General features: G+C 37.8%; 1 protein-coding gene across 1 annotated transcript in view; it reads right to left on the bottom strand.

Annotated features, from left to right (window-relative positions):
- OTUD6B (OTU deubiquitinase 6B) overlaps positions 1-23,361 on the bottom strand; it is a 114,087-nt gene that overhangs the window by 21,386 nt on the left and 69,340 nt on the right. The window contains exon 11 of the mRNA XM_040626053.1: positions 636-737. Within this exon, the coding sequence (XP_040481987.1) occupies positions 636-737 (102 nt within the window). The remainder of the gene's footprint in view (positions 1-635; positions 738-23,361) is intronic.

The following is a 23,361-nucleotide window of genomic DNA, read 5'->3' as shown; positions in this document are numbered from 1 at the left end:
TGTATCACTGGGGCTGTTAGGCTGTCCCTTTAAGGGTGGGGACTCAGTTTTCTATCACCCTTTGGCTTTCCCAGAGCCAAGCTGCTGATTTTTAAAATTCCAGGTGTTAAGCCCCACTGATTATAAAAACACGCAATGCGCCGAAACAAAACAAAACAAAAATTTTAAAAAACTCACAATGTTAAGCCCCTTTGGTTTTCAAGGATAATGAATTTTTTCCATACAGTACAGTGTTGTACATCTATTTTTTTCTTCTTTATGATTTTCTTAACATTTTCTTTTCTCCCCAACTTACTTTATTGTAAGACTATTGTACATAATACCTGCTTTGTGTTAATATATTAATCAACTATTTATGTTATTGGTAAGGCTTTCAGCAACAGCAGGCTATTAGTAGTTAAGTTTTGGTGGAATCAAAAGTTACACATGGATTTGACTGCATGGTCACTCTGGAAATCAGGATTACATTGGATTCTGTAAGCAAGTCAACGAGATTATGTCTAGGATCCACACTGCCAATGGACTAGGATTGCAGTGATCCTTTGCTGGCTTGCAAGATTGCTTTAAAGAAAACTCTTCAGAACTTAAATCGTGGCTTTTGCTTAAACACCTGTGTAAATGACATAAGGCTTCACCTGTAGACTCCAGGCGTCCTCCTGTTGCACAGCATTAACAGGCTGCTTCAGGAAGAGTGGGTTTGCTTCACAGTAGAATTCCTTCAGCTTCAGATTCTGAAACTTTCAAAACAAAATAAAAACTGCATTGCATGATAAAATAACAAACTTCACTTTTGAGGCTACATCTTACTTTATTTAGGACTTCCATCCCATGTTAGCATTTTAACAGTAGGACATAGCCTAGTTGTTAAAAGCATGAGAGTCTTCATGCTGGCATGGATGGCAATGACCTTAGAGGTCCCTGGTGGCACCCCCCATCCTAGACAACTGTGAAAACTTGTTCAGGATAATAGGGCTGATTAGTAACAGAATAAGGGTTAGTTTATTAATCAAATGCAGGGAACATTTTGGAAATAATGTACTTGTTAGAAAACCAAGTATGATGAAAATAACATTCTAATATACACTAAAATCCAGCTCGCAAAGACTGTGAACCATGATCCATTCACGTTCAGTGAGAAAGGTAAGAGAAACAAAAGAAAATAAAAATGTTCTCACTATAACCTATTGTGCACAGTGAAAATAAAAAAAAAGGAGAACAAATTTCTCAAAGATATTTAATCTTCTATGAAGAAAACATAAACTCAATTGTCTGCCATTTGAGTCTACCATTTTAGTAGAAAAATAAGGGATTCTCTCATATTAATAGTGTGCTTTGTTTCCCAGGAGCTCATGTGTTTTCAAAGTCAAATTCATTTAGATGATTACTTTTCTGAGCCTCAGTTTCAGCTGTGAAATGGAAAAAAGAAGACCTATCTTCAGTGGTGTGCTGGTAAAACAGTTCTCTGGAAATAAAAAATTTCAAAAAGCCCTGAATTGTGGCACGTTTTGATTCGTTGGTGTAAATACTGCTACCATAGCTGATTGCAGTCACCAAACACAGAGCTGGGAAGAGACGTGGAAAATTGGTTCCTGTGAGACAGGAAGAGCTGGTATCATCACACTTATGGGAGAATTAGATATTTCCCTGATTTCAGCTTAGGGTTTGATACACAGCAAGCATTCAACAAATTAAAATAATTGATTTAAAACATCTTTCCAGGGCATCATGTCACAAGGTCTCAAAAGTCTCAGGAAATTTCTACAACATAGACAACATTTTGAAATAAAATACAGAGCTCAAGGCCACGTTGGAATCACCTTGCCTCCTAGTCCCACAACAGACATTCTGACTTTCCTAAGGCAGTTTCCTATGTTGTCTACCATCAGGAAGCAACCTAGATAGTTGAATCCAATGTTCACCCCAAGCCAGTGCTGGGTGTGCTGAAACAAACAAAGCACTCCCTGTGCTTAATGGAACCATCATTTTTTCCTTTCTGTCCTAAAGAACACTCCATAATTTATATCAAAATTCATAGCCCTTTTTCAAAACAGATACAAACTTGAATACCTTGCTATATGTAAATATCATTGACATATATGAACCTCATTCCAAATGTGACCATGGTCCAAAGGGCATATACATTTCTCTCTTTAGGGGTTATGCTTCTCTTCCTTCAAATCCTGTCACCACACTTCCATCATACAAGGTAACGAGTTACTCGGTTTGCTAACTTGCTACACAAAATATTTCAGAAAGAAGTTATTCTCATGAAAGGACATTAATTAATGAAATTCACTAGCATGTGTTTTGCAGTAGGTAAGTTTCAATAAGCTGAAGTCACACAATCTCTTGATGTCCACTCTGAATATTCCCCAGAACAACATTTTTTCATACCCTCTCTCTATGTGCACTAGTGGGTTTCCAGTCAGCCTTGTTTCCTATTTTTGGCCATTGTGGTCACTCCAATAGCACAATCAGCTACAGCCTCTTCTATTTAATAAAATGTTGTTACAGCTTTTCAGAGTCTCTGCACCTGCCTACTCAAACAAGAGTTATGAGTTTTATCTCAACTGGAAAAATTTTGCCCCTGCCCCATAATAGAAATTTACAGACATTTCTGCTTGTCATAACTGGGGACAGCGGAGTATTAATGGCGTCTGAGTAGTAAAGAGCAGGGATACTGCTAAACTTCCTACAATGGACAGGACAGCCCCCACAAAGAATTATCAGGCCCAAAACAGTGTTGAAGTTGGAAAACTGATATAGAGGCAAAAAAAATCATAAACATTCACTCATCTGTTGTATCTGGAGAGGGGATTCGCAGCTATAGGGAAATGAAGGTTCAAATGAGGGGCTTTATTTTTTTAAGATGAAGATCACTTGAGCACGTAGAAGGTAAGTGCCAACACAGAGACTGATATAAAGGGGATAAAAGGATAACCGAAATTGAAATGATCAGGTGAACACAGAACGACCTTTGAATACTAACATCTTTGAATTATTTCCTCTTCTGTGGCCAGAAGAAAGGAAGTATAAATGCAGGCAGGGATGCGTTTGAAGGTGTGGGCTTGGATCATTGAAGGAGTCAGACATGATCCCTTCAATTTTGTATCTAAAATAGAGTAAGACCATCTGTCAACTGAGTTGTGAAGCAAGGTCTCACTGTGGAAGGAGGCAGAAAGAAGGTGGTGAAAGTTTAGAATGTGCTACAGTTTTCTGAAGACAAACCTGGCCAGGGACAAGCAAAAATATTTTACCGAGGTGCTGATGGAACACCAGAATCTACACATTTGTGGTGAACCCTGTCTACCTAGTGTGTGCTTCTGTTTAGCACCCAGCAGCCCAGATCCAACACTGAGAGTCAGAAAGCAAGGGACCAACACACTGCATGTATTAAAAAGTAAATGTTTTGGGGCTTTATGGTCTAAACTGGATAGAAAAAGAAATAATAGTACAAAATTTCAATGGACCAGGAATAAAAGGAGAAATAAAAGGATGTGAAGTGTCAATGACCTGAAAGAAAAAATGCTGCTGTAAAGCAATAAGGAACTGGAAAACAGGAGGAACCAGTGCTCAAAGTGCCATATTAGACTTTCATTCTTCCAACTCAGAGCAGGTGAAAATGATGGCAAGATCCAAACACGAATGTGGAGGCGGTTTGCTGAAGTGCAGACTGGGAAAGCTTATTAAAATTAAGGATTAGAGGAACTTTGTGCTGAAGTCCGACCACCTTTACAAACAAACTTCCTGGGTAATGCTCTCAAGTATCTGGCTATCTATGGAACATGTCCTGCTGGAAGTCCCACAGTCACCATAAATTCCAACATTTGAAGCTAAAGTCATGTTTCCTCCACATCTTCCTCCTTCTTTTTCCTCATCACCCACATCAAATCTGCCTCCATGCTCTGTCAATTCTACCTTCTTAAAATTTCTGGAATCTATCCTTTTATTTTTTTTTTAAGATTTACTTATTTATTTGAGAGAGAGAAAGAGCGTGAGCAGGGGCAGAGGGAGAGGGAGAGAGAGAAACATAAGCAGGCTCCATGTGCAGTGCAGAGCCCAACACGGGGCTCAGTCTCACCACCCTGAGATCATGACCTCAGCCGAAACCAAGAGTTGGATGCTCAACCGACTGTGCCACCCAGGCGTCCCTGGAATCTATCCTTTATTTCCATCCCGCTCTCCCACCCACCTCCTCACTACCTCTGCAGAATCTCCTCCTATCCCAACCCCAGCCACTAACCCTCTGCCTTGATTAATGCCCTCACCTTATATGATTTATTACAATAGTACTCGAATTAGTCTCCGTGCAAACATCTGCTGCCAAAGCTGTCTTTTAAAATGAGAATCTGATCATAATACAATCCTGCTCAACAATTTTCAATGTTCTCTTTTGTCCACGTCAAAAGCCCTAGTATGTCATAATTGGCTTTTCTTGGCCAGTTTCACCAACCCTATATCCTGGTAAGCCCAACCTTCACCCTTATACGCCAGTCATCCTAAGTTACTTAGGGGTCTCACAAGAGGCCTGTGACTTACCTCACAGTTATTACTCATGCTGTGAGCCTTCTACTCACCCCACTCCTGGATCACCTCTTCTTCAAAATGAAAATATTACCCACCCAAGTTTCTTTGGCTTCTACCAAATGTTTCCATGTCTACTCCTTGGGCCTTATATATAAATCATACCATCTTTAATACGATGAAACAATCATTGTTGAAAAGTCTATCTTCATCTATCAGGCTTTGGTATCTTTAAGAACCACATCTTAAGTGCCTATGTAATGCAACCTCTAAATTCAGTACCTGGGACACAACTGATGCCCAGTAAATAACTGGTAAATTAACAAATGTCTTCTCAGAAACCCCAGACACACACAGCTCTCCCTAAGAACTCAAAATTTTCAAAAGCCTTCTTCTCCAGAGGTGTGTAACTGTTCTGCCAAAACCCCAGGGCTCAGGAACAATGTATAAATTCAGCAAGTCCTTCTGTTGCTTCAGACTAAAGTAATAAAGGAAGATCATAAGGGTCTGGTTTAGCAAGAACATTGTTAAAGTAAACAAGGAAAAAGGAGGCTGAGATTTCATACTGACTAAAATAGAACTCATAAGCAGGCTAACAGCAAATTACCATGGGCTCTTCGGGTCATGGGGTACCCGTTAGCAAGAATTAGAATTAATAAATAAGCTAAGGCCCAACCTGTAAAGAGGATAAGATTTTAAGTGTGGGGCTATGGCATTCAAAAAAACATATGAACAATTCTAAAAAGGACAGAAATAAGATTTGTGACCAATGAGAAATTTAAGAGAATATATGATAAACTTCATATCTAATCAGAATTGTATAATGAGTAGGCTGATGATACCATTTGAACAAAGAAAGCCAAAAATTCTATTCTAGGAACCCTTCTCTCACACACCCTGTATGAGTGGGAGTGAAATTAGGCATAAAGTGACCTAAAGTCAGGATCCTTCAGTATCTGCTGGATACTTGTCCCTAGAGAAGACCCTCAGAAGGAGTTGAAGAGGGGAGGCCAAGAGAAAACTAGAGGGAAGGAGATTACTAAACTCCCCAGCTCTAAGCGCGCGCGCGCACACACACACACACACACACACGCACACACCCCTTCCTCAATTCTGGCCAGGGAGAAGTGGCCAAATCCCCATACATGGGCCTTAACCTGATGGGACAGTGGCTTCTGCGTCCTCTTCAAGCCTCTTGATTTAAAACATCACTGTAAAAAGAACAATTGGTCTACAAGGGCTTGTTTGTATCTCCTCACAATCCCCATTCCATACCTGCTTTGGGCCCCACTTCTGTCCTCAAACCACCTGAGGACTAGCAGGGGAAGAGGCCATTGTTTCCATAGGCCATGAGGGCTCCATCCCCAACAGTGTGATCTCCTTACAATGTAAATTAGATTATATCATTCCCTGGCTCAAAACCATCCAGTGGTTCTCATCTCACTCAAGATGAAATGCAAAGCAAAATCTTCACACTGGCCTATAGGACTCTTATGACTGGACCCTGCGCTATTTTCGACTCCATCTTTGACCCCTAGCTTTCACTCTTTCACTTTCTCTATTCCTCTCTCCACTCTGGAAACATTGGCTTTCTTTCTACACATTCTTCACCTCATATCTTTGCACTTCCCACTTTTTAGCACTCTGCTCTCAGGTTTGTCCATACCATTAAAATTCAGAATAAAATGGAATCTTACATTTAGCCATTTGAGAGGGAAAATGCTGATGACCCATGGATTCGAAATCCAATCAAGTTTTCGTTAATGTGCAAACAATGGAAAGGCATTCTCACATGTATGAGCTAATTACCTTAACCAAAGAAAATTCCTCAAGATAGGAAGCAGTTGAAAGAGAGTAACAAAAACCAAGAATTTGGGGAATATACTTATTTTACCTGTCAAATGCAAAAAATAAAGATTAGGAGGTGAGGAGATGGGTGAAATAGATAAAGGGGATTAAGAGTACACTTAAGGTGATGAGCAAGGAGTAATGTATAGAAATGCTGAATCATTATACCGTACCCCTGTAACTAGGATAACATTGTACGTTAATTATACTTCAGTAAAAATAAATAAATAAATAAAGTAGCTTCTTAGAAACATCTAAAGAAAAAAAATTTAAATAAAAATAAACATTGGAACACCCACTGCCCAGTGTAAACAAGATTAGGGCAAACTGCTTATAAATAAACTTGCAATGTCATCAAAAAGCCTGTTTTTCTCTTTGTTAATTCTACTTGAAGGAATTCACCCGAAATAAATATTTGAAATAGAAACAAATATTTATACACAAAATGTGTTTCTCAGAATTACTTCAAATTTTAAAAGCTTCTCCTATATTAAAAAAAAAAATGTCTGGTGAATTATATGACATAACTGAATCCTCTGGCCGTCTGTTTTTTCACTACCTGTGTTTAAGACAACCTAACCCTGGGTCATCCCTGCCATCAGTTTTCCCTGTCTCTGCACTCAAGCAAATAAGTCCCATTTGCAGAGTCACACTGCAGGGTAGACAGGAATTACAGTTACCAACTTCCAAAATGCCGTCAGGGGCTGCCAGAAATTCTTCTCTACTCAGCATGCTAGCCAACATTAACTCTGCTTTCTCTTTGCTGGCCTATCATTCTTTGCCCAACCATGAAATAGTTCTCCACAGAGCCCACCACATTCTCTTTTCACTTTATTTTCTTTTCCCTAGGAAATTTTATCCACATTCACAATTTCAATTAAATCTCTATGCCAATGACTCTGATTCCACACCCGATAGCCAACTGCTTACTCAAAATCTTTACTTTCATGTCTTAAATACAAGTCAAACTCACCGTGTCCAAGATTGAACTCATGGACTGCTCTCCTAAGGTTGGCCTTTTTCCAGCATTTTCTATCCTAGACCATATAAAGCTTACTAGCCCAACACCATTTCTAAATTTACCTCTTAAATGTCTCTTGAATCTGTTCAAGTCTTTTCACTCCTACTGCTACCACCTTAGACCAAGTTACCGTAATTTTTTACTTGGCTTCAGCAAGAGTCTACCTGAAGTACACCCAACATTTCCTCTGGTCTACTTCAATATGTCCTCCATACTTCAGACAAAATGATCTTTTCAGAAGATAAATCTGATTATGTCACCCTCTGCCTAAAATCCTTTGAAATTTGTGTTGCCCTTCAAATAAAGATCAAAATCCTTACCACATACCCTATATTCTTTGGCCATGGCCTCCTCCCATCCAATCTCTGAGCTCCAGCCACACTAAAATATTTCCAGTTCCCTGAACATCCATGTTCTTTCCCAAGCCCTTTCCACATGCTGTTCACTCTGTCTGAAATGTGTCTTTTCCTTTCACCTAATTGATTCCTACTTATTCTTCAGCTCTCAGCTCATGCCACTTCCTCCTGAAGGCCTTCCCTAACCTACCTGTTGACTACTGCTCTCTCTCATAGATCAGTGGTTATTTCTTTTAGTGTACTGTTTTCAGTTTGTAATTATATATTCATAATGTTAATTACTTGATTAATATGTTTTCTCACTCTCCCACAGCTCTGAGAGAGCAGAAACCCCACCTGGTTCCTCACCATTATATCCCCAGTTCCTAGTGCAAGACTTAGTATATAACATGTAAGGGTTTAGGAAGACAGACTTGGTAATCAAATTGCCTTGTTTAAATTTCAGCTCTAGGACCACCAAACTTTTCCTACTCTGATGATGATGCTCCAACCCCCACCTTCCACCACTACCCAGGGACCCTGCCACCTACAGATTTTACATGGTATGATTCTACTACTTGGACACTTGAATAGGGGCTTGACTCCTGAGCCAAAGAAAGCTGATCATAGGACTGATCCAATCATATGCAATTCAACAGGCTTGCCTAATCCTATACACTTTTGGGAATTTAAACCAAGAAACACGGAAATAATTTGCAACTGAGTTCTGGAAGCTGGAATAGAACAGCTATTATGTCAAGTTGCTGGAAACTCCATAGTAAGTTATGGGTATGCTGAACTTAGAGGAGACCAGAAACAAGGTATAAGCAGAGCAACATTTGGAATGTGGCTACATTATAACAACATATCAACATTATACCAACAAGTGTGATGACCTAACAGCTCATGTTCATGCTGCTGATGATCCCAGGAGCAACCTGACCTGAGAACACCCACTCCAGTACCTCTGAGCTCTACCTGGTAGCTCCTGCTTGAATCGCCATAAGATTCTCCTTTCTCGTCTCTATGTAACTTTAGTTAAATTCTATTTATGTTTCAACCGAAGAGCCAAAAGAAAACATGCACACCAATTTCAACGTGTCATAGAATTCTCTTGTCCCACCTTCAGCATATAAACAATTCTCTACACTGTTTCTGAATTACTCCAACTAACTTTTTTGGCTGCTTTTTTGCGAATCCTTCTTTGCAAAACATAAAAATTTACTTCTCCCTTCTCTCAATCTAGCTAAGACTTTCAAACACTCATTCTTTAGAAGCAGTTTCAGGCTTTTGAAAGCAAATTATGTAATCAGTACCTCTCCACTGGATAGGGAAGCCATATACCTAGCAACATTCTTTCATCCATATTTCTAAACCTCACAGACCTGGTTACAAATACAAAGCTGTCATCGGCAGTAACCAAACTATAGGTACTTTCCTTGGGGAATAACAAAGAAATCAAAGTTCCCAATCTCTGCCCTGGGATAGTCTACAATTTAAACTGAAGAATTTCATCTTAAAATTTATTCAGACCAGGCAACAATTCAGAGTAGTGAACCAGAAGAAAGATATTCAAAGATTTTGTGAAAGCTGTTTATGGTTTGAAAACCAATTGTGAGATCTTCGGTCTTCCATTTTTTTTATTCTGACAGGAAATTAAAATTTTAGTGGCCAGATTCATGATGAGAACTGCAGAAAGAATGCCAGTTTTTAGCTTCTGCCTTGGTTTCCACGCAAGCCCCAATGTGGTTTTAAATTAAGCTTCTCAAAGGTAAAACACCTTTAATTCCACTCCATATATCTTTGTTCTTCTTTATTCAAATTAGATATCAATGTTTCAATAATTCTTAAATGCTTTTCTTTACCTTCTCTTAAGTCACTGTTATTTTAACTAAAACACCCTTTCTTTTAAGCTTTTCATACATCTAAATCTACACTTAGTTGCAGAACAGAGAAAGCATTGGTCTTAAAGGCTGGGGACAGGGATCAAATCCATTTCCTCCACACTACCTCTTTGTACAAGTCATTTAAAGTATCTGAGCCTATTCATCATGTATAAATATAACAATATCTATCTCACTAGTTGTGAAGGTCAATGAGGAAGTATAAAGTACATGATAAACTTTAAAGCATTCTAGAAAAATTAGGTACTACACCAACATATAGCCTATCGTCTAAAATAGGCAAGTAACATTTATTGTTTTTCTGGCTTGTTCAGATCAGCCATTATTTTGTCTTCCTTTTTCTTCCCCAATACTTAGCTTCATTTAAGTGCTACCAGACAAGGGTAAAGGCATTTTTGCATGCTTCAAATGTATTAGCAAACTGAAATAAGTACTGCTAGTTTCAAGATGGTAAAACTAAGCACAGTCAGCAATATCCCTCCCCCCATGACAAATCCTAGCAATGATACAAAGATACCTTTTAAAGTAAAAAATAAATAGCCACGTAAAAACAGGAAGAGAAATTCTCACAAGAAGAGAAACTATGTGTAGATGGTTATCATTTGAAGAAAGAAATATCAACTCAGGAAACTATGGAAGCTCTGGGGGAAATTCATACACACACGAAAAATGGACCAGAGGGAACTCAATACACAGAGGTAGCAGAGGTGTCCAGAAAAGAACAGGTAGTGAAACAACAGACAGGAGGATTACCATACTAAGAAGCTGGCAAATACTACCCACCCATTCTTATCCCATAGCCACACTCCACCTCCCTCTTTCATACCTCCTTTCCCTGAATCCCAGACACCTATAGCCTAATAAGAGCAGTGCTTTGCATAGAGAAAGGTGAGAGGAACCCTGAGTGTCTGGCAACACTAGGAAACGATGAGCAGCTATCAGAATGCATTATACCTGCTGGAATATTCTCAACCGTTTCTCTACTGTCACTGAGCAATACAAAGTCCTGTAAGAACTTTATCTTTTCCCATCAAGTGAACTGCAAGGACAGCTGCCAACTTCCAGGAAATCTCAAGTGTCCCAAATTCAAAAATAAGATGAAAGTTTAAAAATAGAATTACCTGAAAATCATTAAGTGTCAATACCATTAGAAATAATAGAGGCAAGAACTTATATCAGAAGAAATAGAGCTAATATGACAGGACTCTAAAGTAATTAGTATAATTAATATTTTCAAAGAGATATGTGAAGTACTGCCTAGGTAAAGCAAGAATAAGAACCAATTTTAAAACCTGGAAATGTTGAGCTTTCTGAAACAAAATTTGACAACATTTATCAAAGCAGTAAAAGTATGCATAATTTGGATCTAGCAATTACATTTCAGTGAATCTTGCCTAAGGGAGTGATTAATGGTATATACAACGATTAGTTACAATGACATTCATTGAAGCATTTTAATTGTGGCAAGAAGTTTGAAATCTCCTACCTGTCAAAAAATAGGAGACTGCTTAAATATAAACAATGTCAATATGATGCATCCACCCATTAGAAATGGAGAGGTAGAGTTGAATCACTATGTCATATACCTGAAACTAATGTAACATTGTACACCTGAAACTAATGTCAACTATAATTAAAAAAAAAAAAGTTAGCACAAACTGGGCCAAGATAAAAGTATTCAATGATTAAGTCAAATTTCCACAATAAATCTAGATACCCAATGGGGGGCAGGGAAGAAGAAGAAAGAAATAGAAAGGTAGGAAAATACTTCAAGCAATGGGGAAATGTTTACAATACAAGTTGAAAAGGCATATTATAAAACATATATGTATGAATAATACACTAATATGTATGACTAATACTAAAAATACTAACACATTAGCATGTATAAATATTCTATTTTTTAATAAAAATCTATATGTGCACATTTACACAAGCATTCACAGACCTTAAGAAAACCTGGAAGAATAGGAAAAAAATAAACCAACATGTTAATGGTATGAGCATTCCCACCTCCCCCAGCCCCAGCATGCTTAGATTGTGGGTAATTTTGTTTTTCTTCTTTTTGTTTATCTCTATTTTCCAAATCATCCACAAAGAAATTCCCAAATTTTTTTCCAAAATTATTAAACTTACATCACCCTAATTCTGATTTCTGATCCTCAAACTTTCAGAAGATGCGTTTGGGAATGGCAGCAACAGGATACAGAGTTTCTGTACTGAAAACACAGCTTCCCAAAGTCGATAAAATTTTCCCAAGACTAAAGTATTTCAAGGATTTCAAGAAAGCTATCTCAACATCTGTGCTGGTTCTAAGATTCTCTCAGAAGTTTGAAAACTCTCCCACATATCTGGCCCATGAGGTATGAAAGTAAGAATGTAAGAAATATTTTTTCAAGTTCTGTGCTTGTTTGGCTCATGCATTTCAATAATGAGGGCTTATATGATCCCAAGAAGGTGAAAATTGGTTTATGGGGGAGGCAAAACAATCCCAGATATTATTACAATGGCTTGTGGCCCTCCAAACTCAATCTTACTTGACAATACAAACACATATACAGTTGCTCTCCAGTGCTAAAATGTAATGAGGTGGGGGACAAGTTTTTAGGGGGAAAATGTCTAAAAACCTTCTGGCAGAAGGGGGACAATAATGAAAAAAGGTTAAGAAACACTGGTTCAGCTATAAGAACATAAAACCCAAATCCTTTTTTCCATATATCCTCTCTTGGTTAGGCTGCTTAGAGCATTCACCACTTTCATTTATTTTTTTATTACACATGTTCACACATACATGTTCACATGTTCCTGTTTTAGAAAACTCGATCAACTGAAGCTTGAACAATTTGCTTGTACACTGAAGTGTGTAGACAAAAAGAATAATACTTTATAAAATGCTAGATTTTTTCTAAGCATTGTGCTGCTTTCTGTTTTCAAATATGAGTGTTGGAAGATTTGAAGAAGTGTCTACTGACAACTATTAACATTAGTTAACAATAAAATAATAATAATAAAAGCTTTTCCAGAAACTCCACCCAAAAGATTTCCATTTATTTTTCTCTGGCCAGAACAGTGACACATGGCCACTCCCCCAAAAGCAGTTCATGAGAAGAAGGTTTGAGATGGAGCCTTCAATCAACTTCCCAACAGCACCTGCCACATGGGTTCTTTCATAGCATTCTAGTCTCTCTGATCACACGTTAGCTGCACTTAGAGTAGCAGACCCTCCTTTATGCTGATTCATTTTTGCAATGGTGCAAGCACTGAGAATAAAGCAGTGTACCAAAAAACTACTGAAATTATATTTTTTGTGTTCTTGCTTATTATGTCTTTCCCTCTAGAATATAAGACTCAAGAGGGTACAGAATTTATTTATTGTATTCAGTTCTGTATCCAGAATGTCTAGAACAATAGTTCCTAGCATACAAAAGATATGTAAATATATATATATTTAATAAATGAATTAATAGTAAGGAAATGAGACTAAGGGAGTTGAAGGATATCTACCCAAGAATAGACAGATTGTAAATAGCAAAGCTAATATACTAAGAATCTCTGACACAAAACAAAGACACATAATCTCTTAAAATTCTATACCAATGGTGCCAAGGTTGCTGCCATTGATTTGCTGACTGGTACCAGATCAGGAAAGCCAATTATCAGCATCAATGTTCAACTTGGCTTCGAGTGATATCATGTTGGTAACCTGAAACAGGCTATGGTGGGAGTATTTACCCACGGAAGTTGGCAGATGTCACAAAAAAAGCTAGTTGTCAAACATTTACCATCACACCGCTAGGTATCTCCTTCCCATCCCACTTCCTTGTCTATAAAAATGGGCAGGGGCAGAGCCTTTATTGAAAGACAACAGTGCTTGGTTGGCAGTCCTGGGCTTACTCCGAAGACGCATAAGTCCTCTTGTTCTTTTTATAAGAGGACAGTTAGTGCTGGACTGACTCTACTTATTATTCCCCAGGGGACATTCAGTGGAACTTGTACTCCAAAACACTGAATACCTGAATAAAAATTACATGGGAGTGCTGTAAAATAATTTCATCAAATGGCCTCTTCCACTGCAATATTAAACTCAAGCTACATGTTTGTTTCACTTCATTTCGTTCTTGCTTTACAGAGTGTATATTTGATCCATGAGCATAAATTATAACTGTTATTCCTGACACAAAGTTAAAAAAAATTGCTAGCATTAATTAGATTTCCAACAATACCCCCTCAGGTAAGCATAGGTTATATATTTTTTCCATCCCTCTTCCCTCATTCATTCTCTCATAGTCTGGGTCAGATCACCCATGGGGCACCTAGATATGTAAGGGATAACCTAGGACAAAAGTAGAGGAGGAAGCCGTAATGACATCTAGCATCACATCTCTAAGGCCTTCACATCCTGGTGGCAATCTTACACCACTGTCATAGTATGTGGGGGGCCCATGCTTGTGCTTTGCTAGTGATAAGCAAAGACAGGAATCAGGACTAATGTAACCTATAAAGCACTAACTAGGCTTCTGACGTCTTACACTTGCCAGCTCAGTCCATTATCACAGCAGCCAGCATTATTTGTATTATTAAAAGCAAAATGTTCAGACAAATGTTCTGAAACAAAGAACCATAATACCATAAGTGTCCCCACAGTGACACACGCAGCTTTCCTCAATGTCATCTGCTGTCTCCCATCTGTGAGTGGGTTCCCTGATAAACACTGCACCGCTTCGCTGTCTTAAGGCCTCTACAAACCCAGCGTCTTCAGTCTGGAATTACTGCCTTGATTTATAGCTCTGCTTTCTCTTTAGTCCAGCCTCCCAGAAAGTCACACCTACAGTTTCTCTGAAGTTCCCCCTTTAATCCAGGAACGCCAGCCACATGATATCTAAAAATATGCTCCAACCCCAGTATGTTTTCTTTCCCTCAACAGTAAGGTTAGAGGTTCCTCTTGCAGACTTCAGATGTCACCCATTGTCCCTCCTAGTTACTAGGCACAAAAAGTCCTTTTCATCAAGAGCTTGCAGAAATACTGCTAATCTCCACTCCTCATTTCAAATGAAACCATGCTTTTAGTTCTCCTAAAAAGCACATTTCCAGAGGTCTTGACTTCAATTTTCTAAAGTTAGCCAGAGCCTATAGGAGCATAGGGGGCTATGCAGCAGGGGTAGAGGGTCCAGAGATCAATCCTTTCTCTGGCTAGTTCAACTCAACCATGCTTTCCACAAAAATTAAAAGAATGTACTATCTTGACAAACAGGAATCTATGATAATGAAGCATGGCATATTTATATAAATTACTATCAGTAATTAAGACTATTTGGAATTTGAAGTGGCCTACGTTTGAATTTCAGCTCTGCTAAAGGTACATTATCCAAAGCCTCAGTTTTCTCATCTGTGAAATGGGAACAGAGCTACAATGAGGATTAAATAAGATGATGCTTCTGAAATGCTTTACACAAAACCGAACACATAGTTTTCAAAGAATATTAGTTATCACTGTTTGTTCTTATATAGTAACTTTTAAGTATCTTCCTTAGCATCATACTGTTTCCAACAAGCATCTGTGACTCAGGTAGACGAAACCCTTACTAACAATATAACAATACATCACACTCTGAAGAGCATCCCTCCTGTGATGGCCTTTGTCCACCCCTGATGGTTCTTCCCCTAATCCTCAGACTCTATGTAGTCTGGGGAATTTTCATGCCAGAACTTCCTAAAGGGAAGCTGCCTTGATACTAACAAAAGAAAGAACTACTTTCTGGGCTGAGTTCCCTGACACCTCTGGGTAGTTGTCTTCTTGATTTTTTCCCCCTCATCATGTTCCAGAACCTTGAGTCTTTACTGTCACTAATCACTATACCTATCTCGCCATTGTATCGTCTCTGCACACTAGTGTGAATTTTTTGCATATGGGCACTTACAGGCGGGAAAAAAGCGAGAGAGAAAGCTAACATTTATACAATGAGTAGTTTTCTACAAATTTATTTGATCCTTGCCTCATAAAAGTCTTATAAATAATAAGAAAAGTGACCCCCTTCCCTCCTACCCTCACTGCTGACTATAAATAAAATGTTAAATGCCCTGTAACTTAATATAGGGAGCTTGGGCAGTCTCCTGGGAAACCTACTCAGCCAGGGCTTGGGTTTTTATTTTTGTTTTGGTTTGTATTTTAATATATCCTCAATTATCTTCCAAGAACTTTGGGTGGTTAATGATAAAAGACTAATAAATTGTGGCAAATAAAATTAGAGTTCAAAAGTATGAAAAAGATGAGGATTCTCAAACTCTAATTTCTCAGGGACACTGGCCTGGATCAGTCGGTACAGCACATGACTCTTGATCTCAGGGTCATGAGATGAAAGCTTACACTGAATGCTTACCATGTAAGAACACAGTAGTGGAGTTACCTGCTGGCCTGGCTCAGTCGGTACAGCACATGACTCTTGATCTCAGGGTCATGAGATGAAAGCTTACACTGAATGCTTACCATGTAAGAACACAGTAGTGGAGTTACCTGCTGGCTTACCTCCTGGGTGTGCAGCAACAGCCAGGCCTGCCACACCTCCACCCTCCTAGGATCCTTCAGCTTCTCAGACTCCTGGGCCAGGTGTGTGGGTTTGCTCCATGACGAAGGGCCCTTGCTTTTGCAGGACACCCACATCAACAAAATAGACAAGATGGAAAAACTCAACTCAAAAAAAAAGAACAAGGGGCAGTACTGACTGCCAGGGACCTAATCAGTATGGGTATAAGTAAAATGTCAGAACTAGAGTTCAGAGTAACGATTATAAAGACACTTGCTGGGCTTGAAAAAAGCATAGAAGACTCTAGAGAACCCCTCCCTGGAGAAATAAAAGAACTAAAATCTAACCAAGTCGAAATCAAAAAGGCTATTAATGAGATGCAATCAAAATCGGATGCTCTAACTGCTAGAATAAATGAGGCAGAAGAGAGAATTAGTGATATAGAAGACAAAATGATGGAGAATAAAGAAGCTGAGAAAAAACGAGATAAACAACTACTAGATCGTGAGGGAAGAATTCAAGAAATAAGTGATACGATAGAGCAAAACATATTATAAAAATTGGGATCACAGAATAAGAGGAAAGAGAGGGGCTGAAGGTATATTGGAACAAATTATAGCTGAGAACTTCCTTAATATGGAGAAGCAAATAGGCACTCAAGTCCAGGAGGCACAGAGAACCCCCCTCAAAATCAATAAAAATAAGTCAATACTTCGACATGTAATACTGAAGCTTACAAATCTCAGAGACAAAGAGAAAATCCTGAAAGCAGCTCAGAACAAGAGGTCCATAACCTAGAAGGGTAGAAACATAGACTGGCAGCAGACCTATCCACAGAGACCCGGCAGGCCAGAAAGGACTAGCATGATATATTCAGGGTGCTAAATGAGAACATAGTAATGAATAAACAGACAAACATCCTGTTTCCATGGGAATTTACATTCCCTTGGGCATAAAAGAATGGATTGTGGATAAAGACAGACAATAAGCAGGTGAACAAATAAACATACATTTATAACAGTGGTAAGTGCCATAAAGAAAATGTTAAGAATTGAGGTAATAATGAGATGGTTACTTTGACTGGGTGTCCAGGGAAGGCTTCCCTGAGAAGTTGATACCTGATCTGAGACCTATAATGATACAGAAGAACCAGGCATGCAGAGATGAGGGAAGACTATTTCTTCAGGAAGTCAGGAAATAAGGAGACCATACATACCACTTAACCAAAGAACCAGATCTAGTATCTGTTTATCAGCAAGAGAATGGTTTGATTGAGTCAAAGTTAGAGTATTTTGCTACTTCATATTCTGATACCTGCTGAAGAGTCCTAGAAACAAGCAGAAGTGAATGTTCATTAAAGAAAAGGCAATGTATTAGCTGTTGAGGAATATTAATGAGTTTTTTGGAATGAAGTCACTCGAGTTTTCTCACTGTCTTAATGAAATCTATCAAAAATTTCCAAATACAGTAAAAAAAAAAAAGGTAATTCAGACAAAATATCTCAATAAGCATAAATATGTATCAGAAATCTTCAAGGCATCAAAGAACAAAAAAGACCAACAGAAAAACCAAGACAGGATCTAGGAGCACATGGATATCCAAAGGAATGAGTCTCACACTTAAAACCACTTTTTCTCCCCAAGACCAGAAAGAAATGTTCACCTAGAAATAAGTGTAAATAAAAAAATATCCACCCCACACAAATACAGCCCAACATTAACTATTCTGGGTAACTCTTAAGCATTGAAACTAGACTAAAGGGGCACCACATTCTTGTTTCCATTGTACTAAAGAGATGCCATTACACCAGTGTCAAAATGCCAGAAGAAAATAAAAATGTCTCATCTGAGGCCTCAAGTTATTTTCAAAAATCATTTTTCAAATACAATGTCCTGGATACAATAAAATATAACCAAGCATTATACAGTTAAAATATCACTATGTTGTACACCTACAACTAATATAATATTGTGTGTCAACTATACTTCAATAAATACATATGTTCGATATATATAGACATATATATGTACATATATATACATAGAATATTCATCTATATCTATATATTACTAAGTGCATAAGAAAAAAAGATGGTGCACTGGGTTGAATAGCATTTCTCTGGAGAACTCTGACTGATACAGGTAAATTAAACAGCACAAACAACAGACAACTGAAATCAACCCAAAAGTACTTCCCAATATTGAATTTATCAGGCTCAGACATTAAAATAACTACACTTAACATGTTCCAGGAAATAAAAACCAAGCTTAAACTGTTCAGTAGATTACTGAAAAACATAAAAAGTAACATGGTAGGAGCACCTGGGTGGCTCAGTTAAGCATCCAACTCTTGATCTCAGCTCAGGTCTTTATCTCAGGGTTGTGAATTCAAGCCCCATGTAATTTAAGCCCCCCACCCCCAAAAAGTAACATGGTAGATTTGAAAAAGAACCAACCAAAAATTGTACCACTGAATAAAACTTAAAGAAATAACCTAATGGATGGGTTTAAAAGTACATTAGGCACAGTCACAGAGTAAATTATTACATTGTAAAATATATTGGGAGGAAATATCTAGAATGAAGGACAGAGAGACAAAAGGAGAGAAAACAGTAGGGGATAAAGGGTAAGACAAAAAAGAGATACAGTGAGAAGATGTAACATACAGGAAATTAGAGTTGCAAAAGAAGGGGAGGCAGAAGCAATACTGAAAAAGACAATGACTAAGAATTTTTCAAAAAACAATTAAATACACTAATTTACATATCTAAGAAGCCCAATAAATTCCAGGTGGGATAAATAAAATGAAGTTTACATCTAACACATCATATTTGAAATGCAGAATATGAAAGACAATGAGGAAATGTTTAAAGCTGCCAGGAAAAGAAAAACAGGTTACCTAAGGAGAAGCAACAGCTGCACTTCTCCCAGACCTCTCAACAGCAACAATGGAAGCTAGAAGACAATGGAACAAAGTTTTGAAAGTAGTGAAATATAATACTGTCAATTTAAAATTCTATACCCGGTTAAATTTATTCTTCAAGAATAAAGTTAAAAGAAAGATGGTTTAACTCAAACAAAAACTGTGAAACTGAACCACAGGTAGATTCGTTCTCAGGGAGAACTAAAAAATGTGATTTGAGCTGGAAACAAATATAGAACCCAAAAAGGAAGACTGGAGATATCGGAAGAAATTAGTAACAACAAGAATGCGAAAACTGCAGATAAATCTAAATGAATACTATCTGTGCAAAATAATAAAACCTTTTAAAAAATAAAATTATATTTAAAATATAATTTTATTTAAAATACAAAATTATAATACACACAAAATATCTAAGAATGGAGGTCAACAAATAGAGTTAAAGTGTTATAAAGTTTTTACACTAAGAGTAGGGTTTAAGAATTAATAATACACTTTCATAAAGTAGGATTTTTTTAAATTTTAAGGTAGGAAATTAAAAGAATAACAAAACTATATAAAAATGACTTACAAAGATTTTTAAAAATGGAATCACAAAAATCTCCAATCATATCAAAAGAAGAGACGAGAGAAAAAGGAACACAGAGTTAGTGGAACAAATTACAAATAACAGAGAGATACTGAGCTAGCCCCAAATAAATCAGCAACTACAATAAATTTAGATGAACTATATGCTGCAATTTAAAGACAAAGGTTATCACACTGAACTTAAATGAAGAGTCATATACTATTTATAAGAAATGAAGAGTCATATACTATTTATAAGAAATATATCCAAAACCTAAGGATATAGGAAGGTTGAAAGCAAAGACTTAAAATAGATGTAATCTGCAAACATGAATCAAAATATATGTACCTGATAAATCCACATTGATATAAGAAATTTCAACTTCAAAGCAAGAAGCATTATTAGCCATAATTCAGAATACATAGGCATGGAGGCAAGATGTCAAAATTTTAACAAGCACCACTGCCAATTCTTAAGCACTCTCAAATCTATTTGATAAGGATATATTTTATAAGGATTATGATCTGGAAAACATAGTGGAATACATAGTAAATCTTTAAAACCAGGGTTTCCAAACCAAGACATCGACATTTTAGACCAGATAATACTTTGTTGCAGGGGACTGTCCTGCACATGATAGAACATTTAGCAGGATCTCCAGCCTCTACCAACTAGATGCTAACAGTACCACCGCAATTCTTCAGTTGTGACAACCAAAAATGTCTCCAGATAACTGCCAAATGGCGCTGAAGGGCAAAATCTTCTCTGGTTAAAAATTACTGCCTTAGACCAACTTTTTTGCTACTTATCCTCACCAATCAGTTTTGATTTTCCAGCAGAACAAAGCTGTTGTTTGTTAGGTAAAGTCCATATCCACCCAATCCATCCATCCACCCATATGTCCACTTAGCAAGTACTTATTGGGTGCCTAGTTTGCAAGACGTACTGTCTAGGAGTTGGGAATACATCAGTGAGAAAAGACAAAATCCCTGCTTTCATAGAGCTTACATTTGGGGGTGGGGGGGGTGAGGTAGAAAAAACTCACCATCTAAACCAAAATCAATGCTTAAATAGACTGCTTAAGAGTTGCATTACTGAATTTCAGTCCAAGTCTCTCTTTAAAATTTTTCTCATTTTTTATTAGGTTTACCCCTTGAAAAACACTGGCCCTCATTCTGAAATCATTAAAACTCAGCTTTTACCACACGGCAGAAAACAACAGTAGCCCTGACTTTGACTCTATGAGAAAATAACCCTGTGGTCCCTTTCTCTCAACAAGTAAAGTATGTGTTACTTAAATTTTGGGATCTGTATTTTGAAGATAAAAAGCATCTCTTTTGTCACCTCCATCACTCTTTAGCCACTTGGCTAGAACAATAAAACGGCCAAGAGTAACTAGTGAGATTAAACATTGTTCACCAGCCACCATACCATGTGGAACAGGGTACTCCAGAGCACTAACAGTCAGTTGTCCAGGACCAGCCCATCTCTAATTCTGATGAGAGCACACAGAGAAATAAAAAGGCAGAAGTCGGATTATTTACTTCAGCTAAGCAGGGAATATCAGTTATACCTGTAACTTAACAGGGCCCTCAATTTTTGAGCCAGAGTTTTAACAAAACCCTTACGGCATCCAGGGTAATATTTTATGAATTTTCTCTATGCTTTTCATTTCGAAAAGTCTGTCTCATGAAATTTTAGAATTCGAAGGGTGAAAGAAGCAATCACATATAATTCGACACCCTCCTCCCTGCCTCCCCCCATATAGGAAAGAGCAGAAAACATGATCTCATTCTCGTAAAAGTAGTGACAGGCAAGGCATTTAGTCAAGTTTTGGAACTCACTAATTCTCTATTAGCTAAGCTTACATCACTTACATAAAACCACAGAGGCCACAAGGGGTTTTCATTAGGCAAGCACTGGCTTGTATCCCATTTTTTTTAAAGGTCACTGAATGTTGTTTTAAATGTATATCTCCTAATAAACTGAGCCACTGAAGGCAGCACTGATAACCAAAGAAAATATATTATTTTCAAATTAAGGTCAAATTTTAGAGAGGATTTAATGAGCTTCAAGGATAGGGTACAGTTTTCCTTAATATTCAGCAGAGACAGAACTATAGATACGGGAACAAGAACAAAATGGATCTCTAATGGTGCTGTTCAAGAGGCAGGAAAGCAAAGGGGGTGAGGTGGACGAATGGAATTTCTCATGGGCTACTGAGCAAAGTGGATACCTCAAACCAAATCAGTAGATGGTGGAGACGTTTGGAGATGTCCTTGAACACAAGCTTCATGGACATTTCCGAGCACACCAGTTTTAAACTTTTAGGCTACTTTCTAAACATCTTGCAACAGAGTTTCAAAAGTTTGGATAGAAGTTTTGATACAAGACAAACATCACAATTTCATTTTCCCAGGCAATTCCTTTCCCACGATTGCACCGCACTTTTTACCACTCAAGCACATTCTTGATCGTGGACATTTTGAAATTTTATATAACTGTTCTCCATGTGTTCGGTCAGTTTCACAGAACTATTTCTCTCCTTTCAAAGCTAAATGGCCTCCCTGTGTGTAGTGCACATATTTGTATGTACCTGCTCATATACAGAAATCATTCTATTGAAGGCAGGAGACCTCATTTGTAAACGACGAGAGTCATTCAAAAATAAAATGCCTTCTTCATTTTGACTTTGAATCAAGCACAGAGAAGTAAAACAAAAGACACTGGGAACATCTGTGAAATAGTTAGGCTTAGTGGATTAGACAAATATGAGGCTGAAGGGACACTAAGCCAGAGTCTGTGCCATGCTAGATGAAGGCAAGTGTCTGCAATCAAGGACACCATAACAAGATATGCATCAGCTATAAACAGAGAAAACATTTTAAACTAAAGGTATTCGAGGGAAGAAAGGACATCAGGATAAGTAGTAGGTAACAATTTGAGTAAAGGGTCTAAGAAGAAGGGAGTTCAGTAATGAGGGGTCCTATTTTCAGAGGAATCCAGTGTGACAGCCAGAAAGCAAGCGAGCCAAGAACAGAGCAAAAGGATGAGACAGAAATAAACAGAATCACTGGTGAAGATCCAGGAAAGAAGGACCCCCTTCAGGGAAATTGTCTGTTGGTTCTGTTTCATTGCTTAACCGAGGTAGGCCAGAAGACTGTAAATGGGTCCGCAGTGGAAAATAACTTGGAACAGCTATTGAGGCAAAAAACACATGGAGAACAGAAAGCACAGTAAGGTGCTGTAAGACTGTACTCCCCCACCCCCCGGTACATCTGTACCTACAGATCAGTGGTTATCCTGCTATTGGCAAGTTAAAATCATTCAGATGCTCTCATGGCTTTTAAAAGGATGCAAAAGTGTCCCTGCATTTGGGATGGATTCAGTGGCAGGTAGCTCAGACAAAACTTTAAAATAAAAAGAAAATAACGTTTACTATCTACCATGGGCCAAGCACTAGTAAAAGTATTATCTCATTTAATCATTTATTCATTCTATATTTGCTGAACACCAACTCTTGTGTCAGACCCTTTCCCAACAATGTTGTGCTATTAATAACCCCAATTTCCATAGGGAAAAAAGTGAAACACAAAGTGATTGAGTTATGTGCTCAAGGTCACACAACTGGTAAATTGCTAACTTAGGCATATTTAATTTTTGTTTGGGAACAGTGGATTCAAATAGTCCCTTTGCCATTCAAATGATTTGTGTTTCT

The sequence above is a fragment of the Ursus maritimus genome, unplaced genomic scaffold (assembly GCF_017311325.1).
Source record: "Ursus maritimus isolate PB19 unplaced genomic scaffold, ASM1731132v1 scaffold_9, whole genome shotgun sequence".
Lineage (NCBI taxonomy): Eukaryota > Metazoa > Chordata > Mammalia > Carnivora > Ursidae > Ursus > Ursus maritimus.
Note: the sequence above shows the minus strand (reverse complement) of the source record. Positions and strands in the feature narration are given on the sequence as shown.